Consider the following 17,395-nt stretch of genomic DNA (forward strand, 5'->3'; position numbering starts at 1 on the left):
ATATTCTTTGCGTGCCAAAATTCTTGCCATGTTTGTCCAAGAGTAATTAAAAATTTGTAACATTCTTTTACCGAATATCCAAGTGCTCACAAAGGTATTAAATGAGTTTTTTCGTCGGCAAGTCGACAATTTAGAGAACGTTTTTGCTTTTGTGAATTAACTTCGTAGTTTCTGGTATTACCTGATTCACATTTATTAAGACAAAATATTCCTCATAGCAGTTGTTGACCATCACATGTATAAGTTATTCTGCTTTATTCTGCTTCGAATTTTTATACTTATATGTAACTATCGGAAGGCATAAGGCAAAGGTGACTTTAGAATTAATTCTACTCAACCCTCGTTTTGGAGGTAAACTACACATGAACGTTGATTTCTTGTTAGTTGCTTTCAGCTTTACTTCATGGCCAGAAATCAAACTTTCTTTGTATCCCAAATTGTCGCCGTAGAGTTGTTTTCAAACCCTATTTGATTTAAGTCTGCATTTTGCCAGCGGTATATTTTGTGTTAAAGTTTTATCACGATAATTAAGCGAAAGTTGATTTGAGGTATCATTGACAAAGCTCACATTATACGATGGAAAAAGTAGTTTCTAGTGTTAAATGCAAGTGCGAAAATTTTACGAGCTTATGATTCCAAAATATGTTTCTTAAATATGAAGGTAATGACATGATAATACATCAAATGTGAGTGACTGAGTGAGTGAGTGAGTGAGTGAGAACTTTATTAAAGTGTCAAAAACCTTATAGCCTGGAAATAATACACCATACTAATTAGGGGACACTGCTAAAAAACTATACTAATACTAATATTAATACGATAAAAAAATAAATGGTGAACATACGTACCTTAACAACACTTTCTCGAAATCATTTCTTAGAGAAGGAACTCAGTGATAATCCAGAGGTACGCTTATTGTGCAGGGACGAGTACCTGTAGATTCAAACCAGTGTGTAGTTCGAATCATATACTAATTGAAATTATGAAATATACATTATATATAATTCATGCGGCACCAGCAACGGGATTTCTTCATAATTTAACATCTTCAATTCGTTTACCTGCTGTGGAATCTTATCTAAGCCCAAACCCTCCATGCACTGAGCTGCAAATTAACTTTCCTTCCTCACAGATGTATGTCGCTAATATCGAGAAGAGCGTTTGTTACATGACAAACAGACTGTAGTTGTTTATATGTTCTATGTCTGTCTTTCTTTCATGAAGGTTTTTTTCACAAATAGACGTTTCGTCTGCTTCTAGAGAAGATCTTTTAACTTTGAAGGCCTCATTTAATGGAGCTGGAAAGTGGACAGAGTTGAACGGCCGGCCAAGTCACTTTAATATAAACTTATTTTTCATGTCTCAGAATTGAGTATATTGATATGGCTTTCAGTCTTAATCACCAATAATGTAACGACATCATCTCAATTACTGTTGGCTTAGTTTTTGCCAAAACTGAATTTTAGAACTGGATAAGCTCTTATTGCATCTGAGCCTGCGATACAGCTCATTCTTTTGTGGAAGACACACACGAACGAGGCAAACGTGTCAATTTAGTCTGCGCACGGACAGAATATCCATTTGTTGGTTGATAAAGCTCCTTTCTTTCCGTCACGTTTTTTCAGTCGTTTTACATCGATTTCTCCTTCATGGTAATGAAACGCTTCTTCAGCTACATGTACTTGCTCGGATTTTTCTGCATTTTCCGAATCGCTCATCTGCACGCACTATTCGCGTGTTTCCTTAAAATTCGAAGGTATACGTTTATTCGTCCGGATGTGTCTTACATGTACTCTCTAACTGGCCAAAACCATAACGACAAATCAATGAGGAGAGCCGGGTCTTTTAACTAGACTTGGATCACTTAAAAGATTTTTAGATATAATAAAGCACATGAAAAAGGTACTCGATTCTGATTGGCTAAGAGCAGTGCATTTTATGTGTTACACCAGGGCAAAACGTGTAACAGCATATGCATGCAGTACAAAATTTTGGTACACAAATTGCAACGATTTCCAAAGTTAGTACGAGGCCACTGTAAGCTAAAGGCTATCGACCATTTCGAAGATGATCGAAACACGTCCGAGGTTTCCCCAAGACAGTCGAAGATAACTAGACGCGTGCGCGTTTTGAACACTTTCGAAGATCACCAAAATTCTTCCAAAAAGTTCCGAAGCCATCCGAAGATTACTGGAGGTCACACGAAGATTGCACTCAAAATCGTGTACATATTTTATTGCGCATATCATATGACTGAGAAAATTACTTCGCTTTGACTGGCTGAGAACAGGCCGATTTATGGTGAAGTTTTCATTTGCACTGCAATGCAAATTAATGCGCGCACATTCGTAATTTCTAAAGTCATGTTATAAATGAGAAGTTAGATTGAGTTAAATTATTTTAAATTACATTCGCCTAAAGGGTTGCAGAATGAGAGAATTTTGAGATGCCTTTTACTAATTGCACTTGCATTCATACAGTACCTCATAAGAGGATGCTCTCATCCTCCCAAGCTCTCCCAGTTGGAAAAAAACCACAATAAATCGGCCTGTTCTCCGCCAATCAAAGCGAAGTAATTTTCTCAGTGTTTTACGTGAGAGAATAATCAACGAGCCGTAGCGAATTGACTTCCGCTCATAGAAAACGAAGGCGAGTAGCGTAATTGTTTTAGTTGACACTTAAAGGGATTACAACGCAATACATACAATTTTGTGTACTTTAAAGGTTTAAAACCAAGATTAATTTTCTTTTTCAAGAGCAGTGATTGTGAGATCGTCGTTTATCCTCGATTATATAATAAGTTAAATAATTCTCACGTTTTGATTGGTTCTTACTTATGATTTATTGGAGGACAGACGTGTACATCATCAACATGTTTTGGTTTCTTTATCTTATAAAACAAATAGATTTCAAGTTGCCGTGCGTCTGTTCAGTAATAGATCACAGAAGACGTCAAAATGTTGTAAGAACATCAGTGACACACTCGGTTATCGCCTCGTGTGCCACTTTTTTGTTCCTACTACATCGATCTATTACTGAACAGACGCACAGTAACATGGAATCTATTTATTAAAGAGAAAACGATGAGAGAGCCAATCAGATTCTAAAAATACATGGAGGGTAGTTTCTATTTCAAAATAATCAATAATTAACGGAAACGTGAACCAACACTTCTAAATTCCAATGCGATCTGGAAACAGTGGGTGAGTGGCCTCTCCCTAGGATGTGCCACTGGAAATTCCTATTCATTAATCAATAATTTATTTATTTTGTTTCACTTAGACAGATTTCGCGAATAATCATTTCTTGTGTACTGTAACCTGAAAACTTTAAACCTCTGTTGCTTGTTATTTATAGAGGTAATCTATGCTTACTTGCGTTATACCTACTTGCGTTATGACTACTAACTTTGTCTCTTTGCGTTATGGCTTTTGTGTTATGCCTACTTAGGTTATGCGTCTTTGCCTTTTGCCTTTTCGCGTTATGCCTTTTTTCGTTATGCCTATTCGCGCTATGCCTTTCTGCGTTATGACTCTTAGCGTTATGCCTATCTGCGTTATGACTGTTCGCAGAATTAGCTTGATGCCATTTCGCTTGGATCGATGTCCGAGAATTGAATTTTGTCGTGGATATGCCTCCATAGTTACTGGGCTACTCTGATAAGATTCAACAAGGGACAACAAAAGATGACCAGGAGAACCAAAACCCAGAATATGGCACCGATGACGTAAACTCGATCAATGGCGTCTTTCAGCAATCCACCAGTTACACCCGGCCTCACGAAGTAACGGTACCTCAGCACTGTCATGGCGGGGGTCAGTATGACGATGGAGTACAGAAAGCCAGCAAACACCGCTGTACATGCTCTGAAATAGAACGCTTCACAAGCGTCAACTCGACTCCACCTGTAAAAGCTCGAGATGCCTTTCCAAAGGGACGTGAGACCGATAGCAGCGAAATTCAGCCACACAGCGGTTGTGCTTCGACTTAACCTACTTGCAAGCTGTTCCTGTTCCTTGCAAAGACCGGACACTTTACAATACCAACACACCAAGCCCTCCTGGCCTTGTTGCAAAGAGAAGAGTTCTGCAGAGATCGCAGACAGTGGAATGTCCTGCAGGATACTGGCAGCGATAAGAAAGTACACCTTCATTTTGATCAGAGCCTCTTGGGTGTTCGCGTTAAATCGTCGACTTCTGAGTGAAAGCTGAAGCGTGTATAACCAAGCCAGTAGATGTAAGGTAAAGATGCACGATGAAAGGGCGAGAAAGAAACAGTAAACGTATATCACAGACGAGAAATGATCCACCTGTTTGGTAATCTCCTCTTTGGACCACTGCACCCTCACGCACAAACTCGGAACGGAATTGTTTATGGCCGAAACATTGGGGTAGTTTTCATACTCTTCCACTCTGCTAAGAATTCCGAGTGACTCGTTTAAGACCCAACTGTTACTAAATAAGTCAAATCCTTGAAGCAGTAAAAAAATTATGAATTCGGCCAGTAACCCTTTGTTTACTCCAGCAAATCTTGAACTATTTACAGCTACTGGTTCAGGACCTCTGCGTCTTCGCTTTTTGCCTTTCCCTTTTCCAGTTTTCTCATTTCTGAATTTGCGCTGTTGTCTTTCTTGCAGTATCTCAGTTGCTACAGCTTCGGCGTAATCTCCAGTTGTTTGGCCCGCAAATCGAACTGTTTTAGACATTTCTTGATATAGTTTTATGCAAACGATCTCAATACGTATACAAGACGCTCCTCTGTACGAGGGCAAACACTATATGGGGGTTAGACACTATTTATAGCCGTTCCTTTGTGATTCGTTTTGTTTGCGTCTTCTTCAAAAATCTCCTACAGCTAAAGCATTACTAGATATCCTTAGCACCAGAGCTTTCGTCATACAAAACTATCAAACTAGCTGATGAAGCTTCAATTGCCTTTCGCCGCCATTTCTTTTAGAAGAACTTCTGAAAACCTTCAAATTTTCTCCCCTCTTAGCTCTCGCGCTTGATATAAGCTTCTCCTTTAACTACTTCTGCTGGGCGTTTTAAACACACCCCGAACCGTGATCATTCAGCTTAATTAGCCAACAACTTCCAAAGAAAGACGATTTCCACAGAGCAGACGACTTCCAGAGAGCGATTTCCATCAGCAAATCGTCACAAAAGAATAAAATTCAAGTAACATTTTCTTTAAACTTGTCCAGTAAGCCAAATGAAAATACTTTCTTTGCGAATTGACATTAATGTTCTTACGCTCTTGTAGGATTGTTTACAAAAACAGATCTATCACTATTATTTATTTATAGAAAGCAACTATCAAGCGCAACTTTCTTCTACCATCTTTGGCTTGTTGCGGGTGGTATATTCGTTGTCACTTTGCGCAAGGAATTTCATTGGCTAGACCTGCTCGGAATTAAAATGAACAATTGTTGTGATGTGAGGCAGTGTGCCAGTGTATTCACGGGCACGCCTGTATGAATGAAGCGGGAAAAACGTGACTCTAGAGATTCACGAATTGACTACGATTCTCACTAAGGGACGGACGATTATTTTTTGACGAGGAGGGAGGGGGAGGTGGAGGGGGTGTTGGGCAATTTTCTGGGGCATGACAATTTTTTCTCACCCTACGGTTGTGCGTATCTTTTTGGGTGGGCAATAGCTTGTGCAATTTTTATTTTTTTTTTTTTTAAATATCAAAAATAGGACCTGAATAGTAGAAATCACTTGCTCAATTTTTTTCTCAAGCCTCCCCTTGCCCGATTTTGTTTTCAGCAGTTTTTGCTATGCGGGAATTTCTCTCTTTTTCGGAAATTGCCCAGCCCCCGACCCCCTCAAAAAATAATGGTCCGCCGGAGAAGAGGGAGAGTCAGCTCTGCTGACGTAAAGTGGTCTCGGTTGAGGAACTGGGGTGGAAGTCCAGTAATGCTGACATTGCACAAGTAAACACACTGAGGAGACTCCGCTGATGAATCTTAGCTTTAAGTAACTTTATTTTTACTTGTTCTTGCGTATCTACAGTAGTCACAATAAAGACAGGGCTAGCGATTATTAACACAAATTATTATACAACTTAACTCGTCCAAGGCCGTCTCCCTTAACGAATGAGGACGTTAATAGGCCATTTTCGAGTTGCCTTGTGCCTCTGTTTCAAAACGAGCAAACCTTTTTTATGAAGTTTGATTTGCATGAAAATGAACCTGTAGGCTGAACTCGTTTCCATATGAATGCTTCCGCACGAAGACTGGTTTTGGCACAGTGGCCCAAGCCAACTCGGAAATGGCCTATTATACGGGTATAAAGAAACTCAATCATTCCACAGGCGTGTGAGGATGAGTCTATTACAACTTACCAGCTAAATAACTCAACAATGTACAAGATGTTACAAGAGCGGCTAGTAAATGATAAAGCTTACAATATGTAAGGAAGGCAGATGTGACTTGAAATCCGCGTTTTCTAACGTTTATTTACAATAAATCTCTACATGCATTTTGTGGGCGAAGCTAAAGCTTACAGACAGGAAATTGGAAGCATCAAAGCGTATTCAAAGCGAATAGATTTGGGCCACAAAAGAGCCAATATTGCTGAGGATCATGTTGCAAAAATTGCAGAGCTCGATATTTTTGGCCGCAGATAATCAAGACTTTCTACAAAGGATAAAGTCACTAACATAATGCAACTCGCAAGACATGCTACAGTATACTTTCCTCTACAATAAACTACTCTGCCAGACTGAACGCATGATTTCCTTAACATGACAAAGTTGAAATTTCTGCCTTACTAACAATACGAGCAACGTCTCAAAGTCTTAAAGGAGCTACGTAACGGTTCGCGCATCTTGAAAAGTTAAGCCTAAATTTTTCAAGTTCGTCGTTTGTAATCCGCGTTAATCTTCTCCATCCTTAACCATCCCTGTACCGTTATGGTTTATAATTATCTCTTGGGTGCTTTTCTGTCTTAGTAAACTACTATTTTCAGGTTTCCTTCAACATAAACGTGGCCAAAACGACTCGAAATACTGTCACAAAGCTCCTTTAAGCCCGGGCTTAACAGGAACGAGTCGCGGAGAGACGAATGATAGAGATGCTCAAGAAACTTTCTTCAATTCTTATAAAACTAATAATTAAAACGTTTAAACAGGAGCCCAGTTCACTACAAGGTGCTCTTCAGTGGGATCCTGCATAAATAATTTGTAGTCCAACCGAGAGAACACTCCGGTCTTGAGCAACTGTTAAAAAGGAGATTTTCGACCCAAACGTGAGCAAGAGTGCTAAACTCGTCTTGTTTGGCCCAGGTTTAAAAGATACCAAGATCTGAAAGTTTCGTAATATGTGCACGAAGAAAGAAAAATAGTCCCGGCTTGCGGCGATGAACCCTGCGTCTACGTAGGGGAACAAATGAGATGGGTTTGTACACCACCTTGGATTGGCTGTTAGTAAGTTTAAAGACAAACTTCACTGCAATTATTCCTTCGCCGTTATTTGCACAATAAATAAACGAGTGGGTTCAACGGAACCCGTTTAAAGAGGAATACCATAGATCTCTTATCATGGAACCAACCTAGTTGCTTGATTGGCTCCTACACATTACAAGTGTTAAATAATGGAATCTTGGCTAAAAATCAGTTTTGTACCAAATCACACGTCGGTGTTCGTGTCGGTGTTTCATTTTTTCAGCGATTTGAAGTCGATAATTCTTCGCTTTTTCTGAGTGCTGGGCGTTTCGCTTCTGCTGTTTTAGTACTTCAAATTTCCCGCTTACCTGCGCGGGTTAATTTCCCGCGCGCCGCCATGTTCATTTTTCCAAAGCTCGATGAGATATTATGACGTCACTACAGGGTTGGACGTTTTAAAATACAGCATTGCGTAAACAGCAGTATTGTGCCTTGTGCATCTAATCATTTATAATTCATATTTCGGATGAGCGTGTCCAGTTCAAACGAAAAAGTACACTCATTAATGAAACCTTGGACCACGCATTACCATAAAATAAACATGGCGACGCCCAGGTGATTTAAACTGAAAACCAAACGCTTCGTATTCGAACCACTTACAGAGATATCAACGTAAAACCCCGGGAGCAGTTACAGATAACCATTAGGTGACTGCTTTTGAGCCAAGATTCACTTTAACTGTGGATTGAGTTTAACACTTGGTGCCCGAGCACGGTGCCAGAGTGTGATTCTCGCAAAGCACTGATGTGAACACACCTTTTTTCCAAGTGCTCACACCAGTATCCGGGCGTAGTGCCCGTGGCCGGGTACAAGATCCCGTCCTCGTAATCGGGCCCTAAATGGTACTTGGGTCTTTCGAGTAATCAGTGTCTGAACGCAGGACTATTTTGTGCCGGAGCCCGGGCACCAGTGCTCGGGGACCAGGTGTGAACACAGCCTAAGCCGTCCTATGTTAAGAATTCACCTTGTGCTTGGAGTAGAGATTATGGCGCGGCAAACGGAATCACAGCTGACAAAACAAAAGGAATAAAGGACCAGGATCAATAATTCAAAATTAATGCGCGGGGGAAATGTTTGATTAGCGATTAAGCGTCGCAAACTAATATATGCTGCTCATCTGCTCAATGTCTTATACAGTGCTCAGGTCTTGAAGCACCAAGAATGAGAACAGATGAAGACATACCCCCACTCTCCAGCAGAAGTTGGTCTCAGGATATTAAAGCCGCCGTAAGAATCTTACGCTAACCTACGAACGTATGTAATGCCTGAGACAATTCCAACGTTCTACGTGCATGCAACTTTGCCACCAGTCTGACATTCTTTAACCTACAGTGTACATCTACATCTGCTCATTTCTTTGGGATGATCTGGACCAGAATCAATGATCCAAGATCACTCAGATCACAGTACATCAGAGTGCTCTTGGCGAGGATCCAATCATTTCTTTGATTCGAGAGACCTTGAATCCACTGACCTTTATCGGAATCATCGCAAAAAAAAAAAAAAAACCGCACCCATAGACCCAAAAAATAAGAAATCTGCTAAATCCAATAAACGAGGACACGTTCAGCTGTACAAACAAGTCATTCATTGCACAGTGAATAAAAGTTATGAATCATGGCTCGACCAATATGCCGCCGAAGCTCAACATAAAAGGACCAGTTTAGGATAGAGAGTGCTAGCGCGTTTCTTGTCATTTACATGTACATGTACGTGTATGTCATTTGCGAGTATTGACAACTAACGCAAAGAGAAGTAAAATCAGCAATACACGAAAAAAATTTCTCTGGCATAAAAAAAACGTTGCAAAATAATATACATGTAGCGCAACTATATACAAATGGCAATGAACAAATGACCTACAAGACAACATACTGTAGTGCAAAAGTTGTCCAAACGAAATAAATAAGAATAAAAAAGGCGTCATGAAATTATACCGAGGAAAATGCGAACTTATAAACCTCTCAGTCCCTAAGATTCAGATGACATATGCAGGTACAGTGCATATGTACTAGTGTCCTCATTCAAAACATAAGATCTTGTCCCTAAAATGGGCCGAAGCGGGACAAAATGAAACAATCTACCCTGGCACCCTTCCGATCATGTTCCTGAATAAACAAAAGCTAGCCACGCAAAATAATTTAGCTTCCTAAAACTTGTTTAAGTACATGTTAAATATATAACGTTTACTTTCATATAAGATTCATTGCTATACTCTTAATATCTCCAGACTGGTGTTGTAGCAGATGCCGATCCAGTCCGGCTGAGTGCTGGCCCACTGGATTTGATTGATTTCTCCATCTGCTGTGTAGGCTAGAATGGGATCTTCTATGGCGCGTGGCATTTGCTGTATGTCCCAGATCAATGCTTGGTGATCGTCACCTATCAGAGAAGGTAGAGTCAATAAATCACCTAGTAAACAAATCCTTTTAGCCTGCTGGCTCACGCAGCTGGAAATTACAGGCTTCAACTGGCTGGGACGCTAGACTATCCCTTGTTAGTAGCCAATCCGCTGTGTTCTATTGGAAATCCATAAATATGATTGGTTTTCTTATCGTGTTCTATTCACTGTAGACAACGATCGTGCGCGTTGCTTTTAAAACTGAACATTGTTCTTAATTTTAGTCTTAAAAATACACAAAATCTGTAGGTTTTGTGCTATAACCCTTAAGTGACCCCTAAACAATTAGATTACTTGCCCTCATTTTCGGCTGCATATACTTGGCTACCTCTCGTTGATTATTCGCTCATAGAAAACACGGGCTTGTAGTCTCTTTGTTAATTAGCTTGACGAAAATTATCACTTTCATCAATTCTACCTACAGTACATGTAGTTCCCTGACTAACTGGTAAATAGGGCCTCAATAGGGTCTGGACGAAAACACTGGGAAGTTTTGAGTCATCTCAGCTGGACTAGCCATTGAGAAAGAGAAGGATTTAATTTCAAGTTAACAAAGTTTGCTCCACTTCTAGCGATGACTCGTCAATGCACGCACTTACACGTACACTGTAAACTGTACATGTAATCAAATGCTGGTCAATGATAGTGTTTAAAAATAGATGAGTAACCAGCATAAGACATTTGGAAAACTAGAAAAACGATCTCTGGTTAAAAATTTGTTTAAAACGAGCTTTCGACTACCAGTCTGTAGTCTTTAATGAGTAAAGACTACAGACTGGTTGTCGAGAGCTCGTTTTACACAAATTTTTAACCAGAGATCGTTTTTCTTTTTTTCCAAATAATAGTGTTGTTGACTTACCCGAGGTACAGATATGACAGGATGAATGTGGAGCCCAAGCAATTCCATTCACACATGCTCGGTGATTGTTTAACCTTGCTACAGGTGTGCATGGTACTCTAACATCTAAAATTATCACCTGGGTAGATATACAGTAAATAACAAGGTGACTCTAAAATTATCACCTGGGTAGATATAAATAACAAGGTGACACTAAATATTGTTGTGAAATTCTGTTTGTTAGGGAAAATGTAATAGTAATATAACAATAATAGCATGAGCAAAAAGACAAACCTCGAGTGCATCCAAAGAGAATGTTGCTAAATAGTTAGGATCTTGTTTGTTCCATGATAATCTCAACAAGGGACTGTGCTGTGGATCTTCATAGATTATTGTTGAGTGTTCCAAATGCCTGTGACATGAGGAGAAACCCAAAAGATACAATTTCAATTTAATAAGAGATTGTGAGATTAATTCGGCACAAACAGACAAAAAAAAAAATTAACTTAATAAAGATGGTGAATTTTAAGCTCGGTAATGAAATGTGAAGGTGAATTAATCAACAGGACACGAGCGTGGGACAAAGAAAAATTCTGAATCCCCGACAGGAATCGAACCCATGACCTCCCGAACACCCGGCGGGCGCTCTATCCACTGAGCTACGAGAACTCATGGAGAGCAAGGTCGTTTAACTGAGTTCATATATGACAGGTGTCCTGCATACTGCTAGGATCAATGCTATCGAATTCATCGTGAGTAGTGATAAGTTAATAAAGATGGTGAATTTTAAGTTCGGTGATGAAATGTGAAGGTGAATTAATATTTTTAAGCTCGGTAATGAAATGTGAAGGTGAATTAATCAACATAACACGAGCATGGGACAAAGAAAAGCGTTGATCCTAGCAGTATGCAGGACACCAGTCATATATGAACTCAGTTAAATGACCTTGCTCTCCATGAGTTCTCGTAGCTCAGTGGATAGAGGGCCCGCCTGGTGTTCAGGAGCTCATGGGTTCGATTCCTTTCGGGGACTCAGAATTTTTCTTTGTCCCACACTTGTGTCATGTTGATTAATTCACCTTCACAAAAATTTAACTGTAACCGTATGATAAGTTAAATGTAAGTTGATGGTGACATCATTCATTTCATTAACAAATCGGCTAGCATTTATGGCTCTTTTGGCATTTAGGGCCAAGGGATTACAACACAACATGCATGGACAAACAATTTCAGTCAGCATTTAATAACACCAAAATTTGGAAGACGAGGAAAATGAAAAGGGAAACTGAAAGAAAAACATAAAAAATAGGCAGTGCAAGGAACAATGGAAACACAGAACTAGCACAAGCTGTTGATGTAATGATCGCACGAGCAAAAAGAATTTACATTTTGATGATCAAAGTAAACAAGCTGTTTTTCTTTTTTTCGTTGCAGTGTTTTCTAAAAGAAATAGAAATTGTGTTCTCCACGTTTCAATTGAGTTATACATGTAGAAACACTTGTGAAAGTTTGAGAGAACTCGAAAAAGCTGTGGAAACAATCACCTACAGCTCGTGTTCCCACAGCATTTCTTGTTCTCCCAAACTTCCACTCGTGTTTCTATAACTTGATAGAAACACAGGAAATGCTTTCTATTTCTTAATTCCTTGCATGCTTTGCATGTTATTATTTTTTAACAGTCTTGCATACATGTACATGTAAATGTAAAAATTTACAATGTACATGTAAGACACCCCTGGGTTACGGTTATTTACCAATCATTCTTGCAGCAGACATAAACAGGGCTTACCATTCATGTACTGCATATGTCTATTAATGATTTCTGAGGATTACATACATGTGCGTGTTACACATCTGACAATAAGTTTCACTAACATAGGTGTTATACCATATTTTCTCGATTAAACGCCGGGTCTTGAATAAATGCCAGTCCCCCCACATAGATTCATAAATAAGACCCTCAAGGAATTTATATTCCAGTTACAGTAAGCTTTAGGTATAATTAGAAGATATTTTTAAACTCTACAAATGATGAATAAAAACTCTAATAAACTCCAGGCTTGAATAAACTACAAAAGTCAATAAACACCTGATCTTTGAGTCAAGTTTAAAATAAACGCCTAGGGCTTTTAATCAAGAAACTACAGTATGTACCGCACATGACTTGAAAGGTGAATTTACATGGCAGTTCAAATTAATGTACTTTATTGAGAACAAGTATTCATTTTACCGCAGATCAAACATCCTGACAGAACCATCAGCTCCCACTGAGGCAAACATGTCTCGTCCTCCACCAGCACGGCTAAATGCAATATCATACACCTAATGCAAATGTAAACAACACTGTCAATATCTAAATTGAACTAATTACATGAAATTAACACAAACCCTTTGTCTGGACTGCACCATGGATATCAATCACTGGTAAGCCATGAATAAATCATAAGTACATGTTCCATGTCACACCTTACTGAACTGAACTCTCAATGTTGGTTCATACGCACCTCTTTATCGTGAGCAATGAGTTGTGTCTTGACATGTCCTGATACCATGTTCACCCTTCCAAGAACTTGACCAGTCTGTTATTCATAATAAAATACACTCTGTTAATACATGTATTGGATGCAGGGTAGCAGAATGAACCTTTTTGACGATGTTGCACAATATTAACAATTCAACAAATCTCTCAGGGCTACAGTTGTGCAAAGCTGTAAGAGCTGTCATACATGTACAAAGGAAAGAATTAAGACATGTGTCATCTTGTATGTCTGTAAATGGAATGGAATTGTTGAAAGTTAGAGAAAACCTGCAACCCTGCAGAATGAAAATGAAGAAAATGCCACATACAGTAAAAATTTAGTTTTATTATGATTAGTTATTAGGAAAGAACAAGTAGATAAAAATAAGTTAAACCGTATGACCAAAGCCATGTTGTATCTAAATACAAGTACCTCCAATCCCCATATCGTGCATGTCGTATCAATGCTTGATGTTCCCAACAGATTTGGATCCACTTCGTTCCAATCAAAAGACGTCAGTGGAGCACAAAAATCAGAATTCTTATTCTGTGAAAACAAAGAATCCATTACTCCTTCACACTTGTCCACTTTTTTTGAATCACAATCCATTACTTTTTCCAGAGTGCAGCAAAAATTACATAACATCTCTGTAAATGTTGTTGCAGGCTACCGACTGTAATTATGCACAACTGTACACATGTAGTAGTGTTACATGTACCTGTAAGTATTGATAGTCTAAATCATCAATTGTTTAAATTCTACACTACATGTATGTTCACTTGGCTTGCCAACACCACATTAAAATACATGGAAAAAGACTTAAACTGGAGCTGCAAGAATTACATTTTTCTTAAGTAATTTTTCTCTAATAGTGAACAGATACATGGACACTGTTCATGTCCTCCTAATTGGCTGTACTTGCTTGCAGCTCATTACACTTAAACATATTTAAGTAACATCACTGATTATTCAGCCAAAACACATTCAAAAGCCTTACATTATTGAGCAGACATTCCAGACGCACATCAGAGTCACTGACTCTCCACACCCGCAGGTAATCTCCCGATGTTGCTACCAAGTCAGGATACCCGCCTTTCTGTTAGAGATGTTGATACAAAACATTTTCAATGGTGTACACGTTATGCACATCTAGGAATACATGTAAATACTGGTCAACGACTTGACTTCAATACTATCATTTGTACATACATGTACATGTATGTTTACACACTGCACCAAGACTAATTACAATGTACACGTACCTCTGTAACATGTTTTGTAAGGGAAGCATCCACATTGTACAGTGTTGATCACAGAGAAAAAAAGTTCAAAATCCAAGGTGAAATAATGGCTGGTAAACCCTACATGTACATGTTCCCTTCAAATGATCGACAAGCAAGTGAAGTTTTTTTGGGGGAAAAATTTGAAAAAATACAATAATAGAAGTACTGTGAGCAATCAAATTGCTGTTCTAATTTTGAGTTCTTTCTGAGCTAGTGATGACGACTGTTCAAAGGACTAGTACATGATTCCTAGTCTGCTGAAAGGCTTTATTACTTTCTTTCCTGTGTACGTAAGCAATAATGGAAGAGGGGGTGAGGGTTGTAAGATACCCAGGGTAGTCTATCGATAAAACTGATAATCGATAATATTTGATAACAATCGATAAAACCACATGTAAGTCAATGATATTGAAAATCGATAAAAAGTGACAATAAAAGGATTCTCTGTGAGTAATCGAGAATTATCGATTTTTCACTTAGCATTAACGATTTTATTGGCGATAAATATTGAATTTATTGGTTCTAGAATTTGTCGAAACGAAAACGTCAGAAGATATAAACAAGCTGGCAAAACCGCTATTAACACCTTCCTTAAACAGTTATCAATAAAATCTGCTACACTTTTCTTAAGTCTGACAAAAATAATGATAGTTCAATAATGAGAAAAAGTTAAATGTACAGAGGACGGTAGATATCATGATATTTACTGTCATCCCATTCATGCAGTGGAATCCTGATGTTTCGAACCTCCAAGGGAAGCAAATATCGATTTGAAAAATTGGCTAGTTCAAGGTAAAAACTTGGTCTTGAAACATGTATAACTTGTATAACAATGCTACATGTATAACTTGAAGAGGAATGTTGCAGGTGAGAGGCACAAAATTAAATGGCATACAAACTGTAGTTATCCTAAAAACATAACGTGGCATCTCATAAATTTACTTTCCTCCTGAGAATGAACTCCTGGACTTGAATGTGTAGAACTGTGATTCTGAAATTTACTTATTGATCTTAATTTTATTGTAGTGTACATCTACAAAATCGATAAAACTGATAACTTCGAATCTTTGCCAGCATGTGAGTATGCATGTAGAGTTTTATTGATTGATCAATAACACTGAAATTTAATTTATCGATTGATATCGATATATTGAGTGGTTTTCCGATAGCGATTTTTATTGATAGATTACCCCGGGTAAAATACATTTATAACACATGTACAGCTGTAGAGGCATGTAACTTGCGTGTAATTTCAATTCTAATTCTTGTCAATTGAATCTGTATGATGCCCATTTACAACAGCACAGTAACGACTCCAAAAAAAATGACAACTCAGGCAGACAACAAAGTCAAATAGGAGTTCTGCCGTGCTCAAGCTGTTTTTAACAGCTGAAAATGTGCATGTAACACGCAACCTTCTAGTGTCCAATAGAGGAGTTTAGACTCTAAGGGGCATTATCAGTAAATCAGGGCAAATTTCCAAAGCAGCAAAGCCGTTAAACAAATGTTTACCTTTATATTTCCCTTCTGACCGAATGATTTGATGAAGTGCAGCTGCTCAAGCCACAAAAATAGCATCTCCTTTACTCTGATAAGTACAGTAGGCTAATGCCTAGCTCAATCGACTCAAAAATGCTCGTAAATGTAGAAAAGGGGTTTCTCTAGTTACAATAAACGTTTCTTCCCGAAAATGAAATTCAGAACGGAAATACAATCTTGCCCTGATTACCCATAATTCCCCTTAAAGTGTGAACTCCTCTATTAAGATTAAAAGCTCCATTTTGTTGGCTGTGGAATTGTTCGTTGGATAAGAAATCACAACTCCTATTTTGCAAGCATTTACCTACCTGGAAACTTCAATTTTTTTTACCAAGCAACATGCACAGTATATAAGCTAACATGTAGTATGTGGGCTGAGGTAAGCTCATAAGCTTAGAGATACAATGTAATATGTACACTGTAGGTATAATTACCTCGCTCAGAGACATTGGCAGAGTTTATTCTAGAGACGAATCACCCATCTGGGATGAACTTGGGCAAAGAACGGTAGTTCATCTGAGAATTCGTTCGTGTAAACACTAAACACCCGCAAAGAGACGGATCATCCGTCCAGATGAATCGTCCACAGTAAGACGGAGCGGAAGGGACTCGCCGAAAGGATGATCCGTTTTTAGTATAAATTCGGCCATTGTGAAACGGCGCAAACCGAACATTGTGGACTGTAGTCGCACCGCGCACAAAAGGAATTCACAAAATTGAATGTAGACTATAAACCGACCAACTTACACTATCTGGTATCCAAATAATTTTCGTGGTGGGGTACGGATGGTCGAACGTCGCTCTCACCACAAATTCAGCAGTTTCCTCGTCGAGATAAATAATCTGAACCTGAAGAAGAAGTACAATATTACAGTTTGTAATCAGCTCAGAGGAAGCTATCGATCGGAAGTCTAAATGTAAGCACCTTATTGTTGTACTCTTCCACGAAGCTTCCCAACGCCAACCGAAATCGCTTGTCCGGTCGAACACTCCAATTCATGCCATAGATTGTCCACGGTGCGTCATATTTGTAGATTTCTTTCCTCTTTCCTGACACACCTGTTGCGCTAGCAATCATGGCCATGTTGAAGGCCAAAATTCAAGCCGAACTACAACAATCTGGCAGGAATAAACAAAGGCATAAGCTCAAATTGATCAGATACAAATGGCGACACAGCCGACCTCGCTTTTGTGCTCGCCCTAGTCCAGCTGGTACGAAATTGGCAAAATCGTCGAGGGGAAGACCCTGGGGATGAGCTTGAAAAATAATGGGCCGAATGACCGAGGAAAAAAGGTGCTTATTGCCATGTTACTTCGTCTGCGTATGTTGCTGTGTTGTGTTGTGTTATTGTTTTTACAGTATCAC

At 38.9% G+C, this 17,395-nt stretch overlaps 2 protein-coding genes across 4 annotated transcripts; both read right to left on the bottom strand.

Annotated features, from left to right (window-relative positions):
• Positions 1-3,050: 3,050 nt before the first annotated feature.
• On the bottom strand, positions 3,051-5,880 carry LOC145500790 (uncharacterized). Its single transcript, XM_081480327.1, has one exon. The coding sequence runs from the start codon at positions 4,703-4,705 to the stop codon at positions 3,644-3,646; it is 1,062 nt and encodes a 353-aa protein (XP_081336453.1). The 5' UTR covers positions 4,706-5,880; the 3' UTR covers positions 3,051-3,643.
• A 562-nt stretch (positions 5,881-6,442) lies between these two features.
• On the bottom strand, positions 6,443-17,225 carry LOC145500793 (DDB1- and CUL4-associated factor 7). 3 transcript variants are annotated; one of them, XM_081480330.1, is made up of 10 exons: positions 16,955-17,224; positions 16,777-16,878; positions 14,205-14,303; positions 13,640-13,753; positions 13,193-13,267; positions 12,919-13,010; positions 10,983-11,100; positions 10,710-10,827; positions 9,665-9,831; positions 6,443-8,458 (listed from the first exon to the last, which is right to left on the bottom strand). In XM_081480330.1, the coding sequence occupies exons 1-10, from the start codon at positions 17,111-17,113 to the stop codon at positions 8,453-8,455; spliced, it is 1,050 nt and encodes a 349-aa protein (XP_081336456.1). In that variant the 5' UTR covers positions 17,114-17,224; the 3' UTR covers positions 6,443-8,452. The 3 variants fall into 3 exon arrangements, with proteins under 3 accessions (XP_081336456.1, XP_081336455.1, XP_081336454.1); XM_081480329.1 differs by having other exon boundaries at positions 9,640-9,831; XM_081480328.1 differs by having other exon boundaries at positions 6,443-9,831; positions 16,955-17,225.
• Between the last annotated feature and the right edge of the window lie 170 nt (positions 17,226-17,395).

This window comes from Orbicella franksi, chromosome 10 (assembly GCF_964199315.1).
Source record: "Orbicella franksi chromosome 10, jaOrbFran1.1, whole genome shotgun sequence".
In the NCBI taxonomy this organism is placed as follows: domain Eukaryota; kingdom Metazoa; phylum Cnidaria; class Anthozoa; order Scleractinia; family Merulinidae; genus Orbicella; species Orbicella franksi.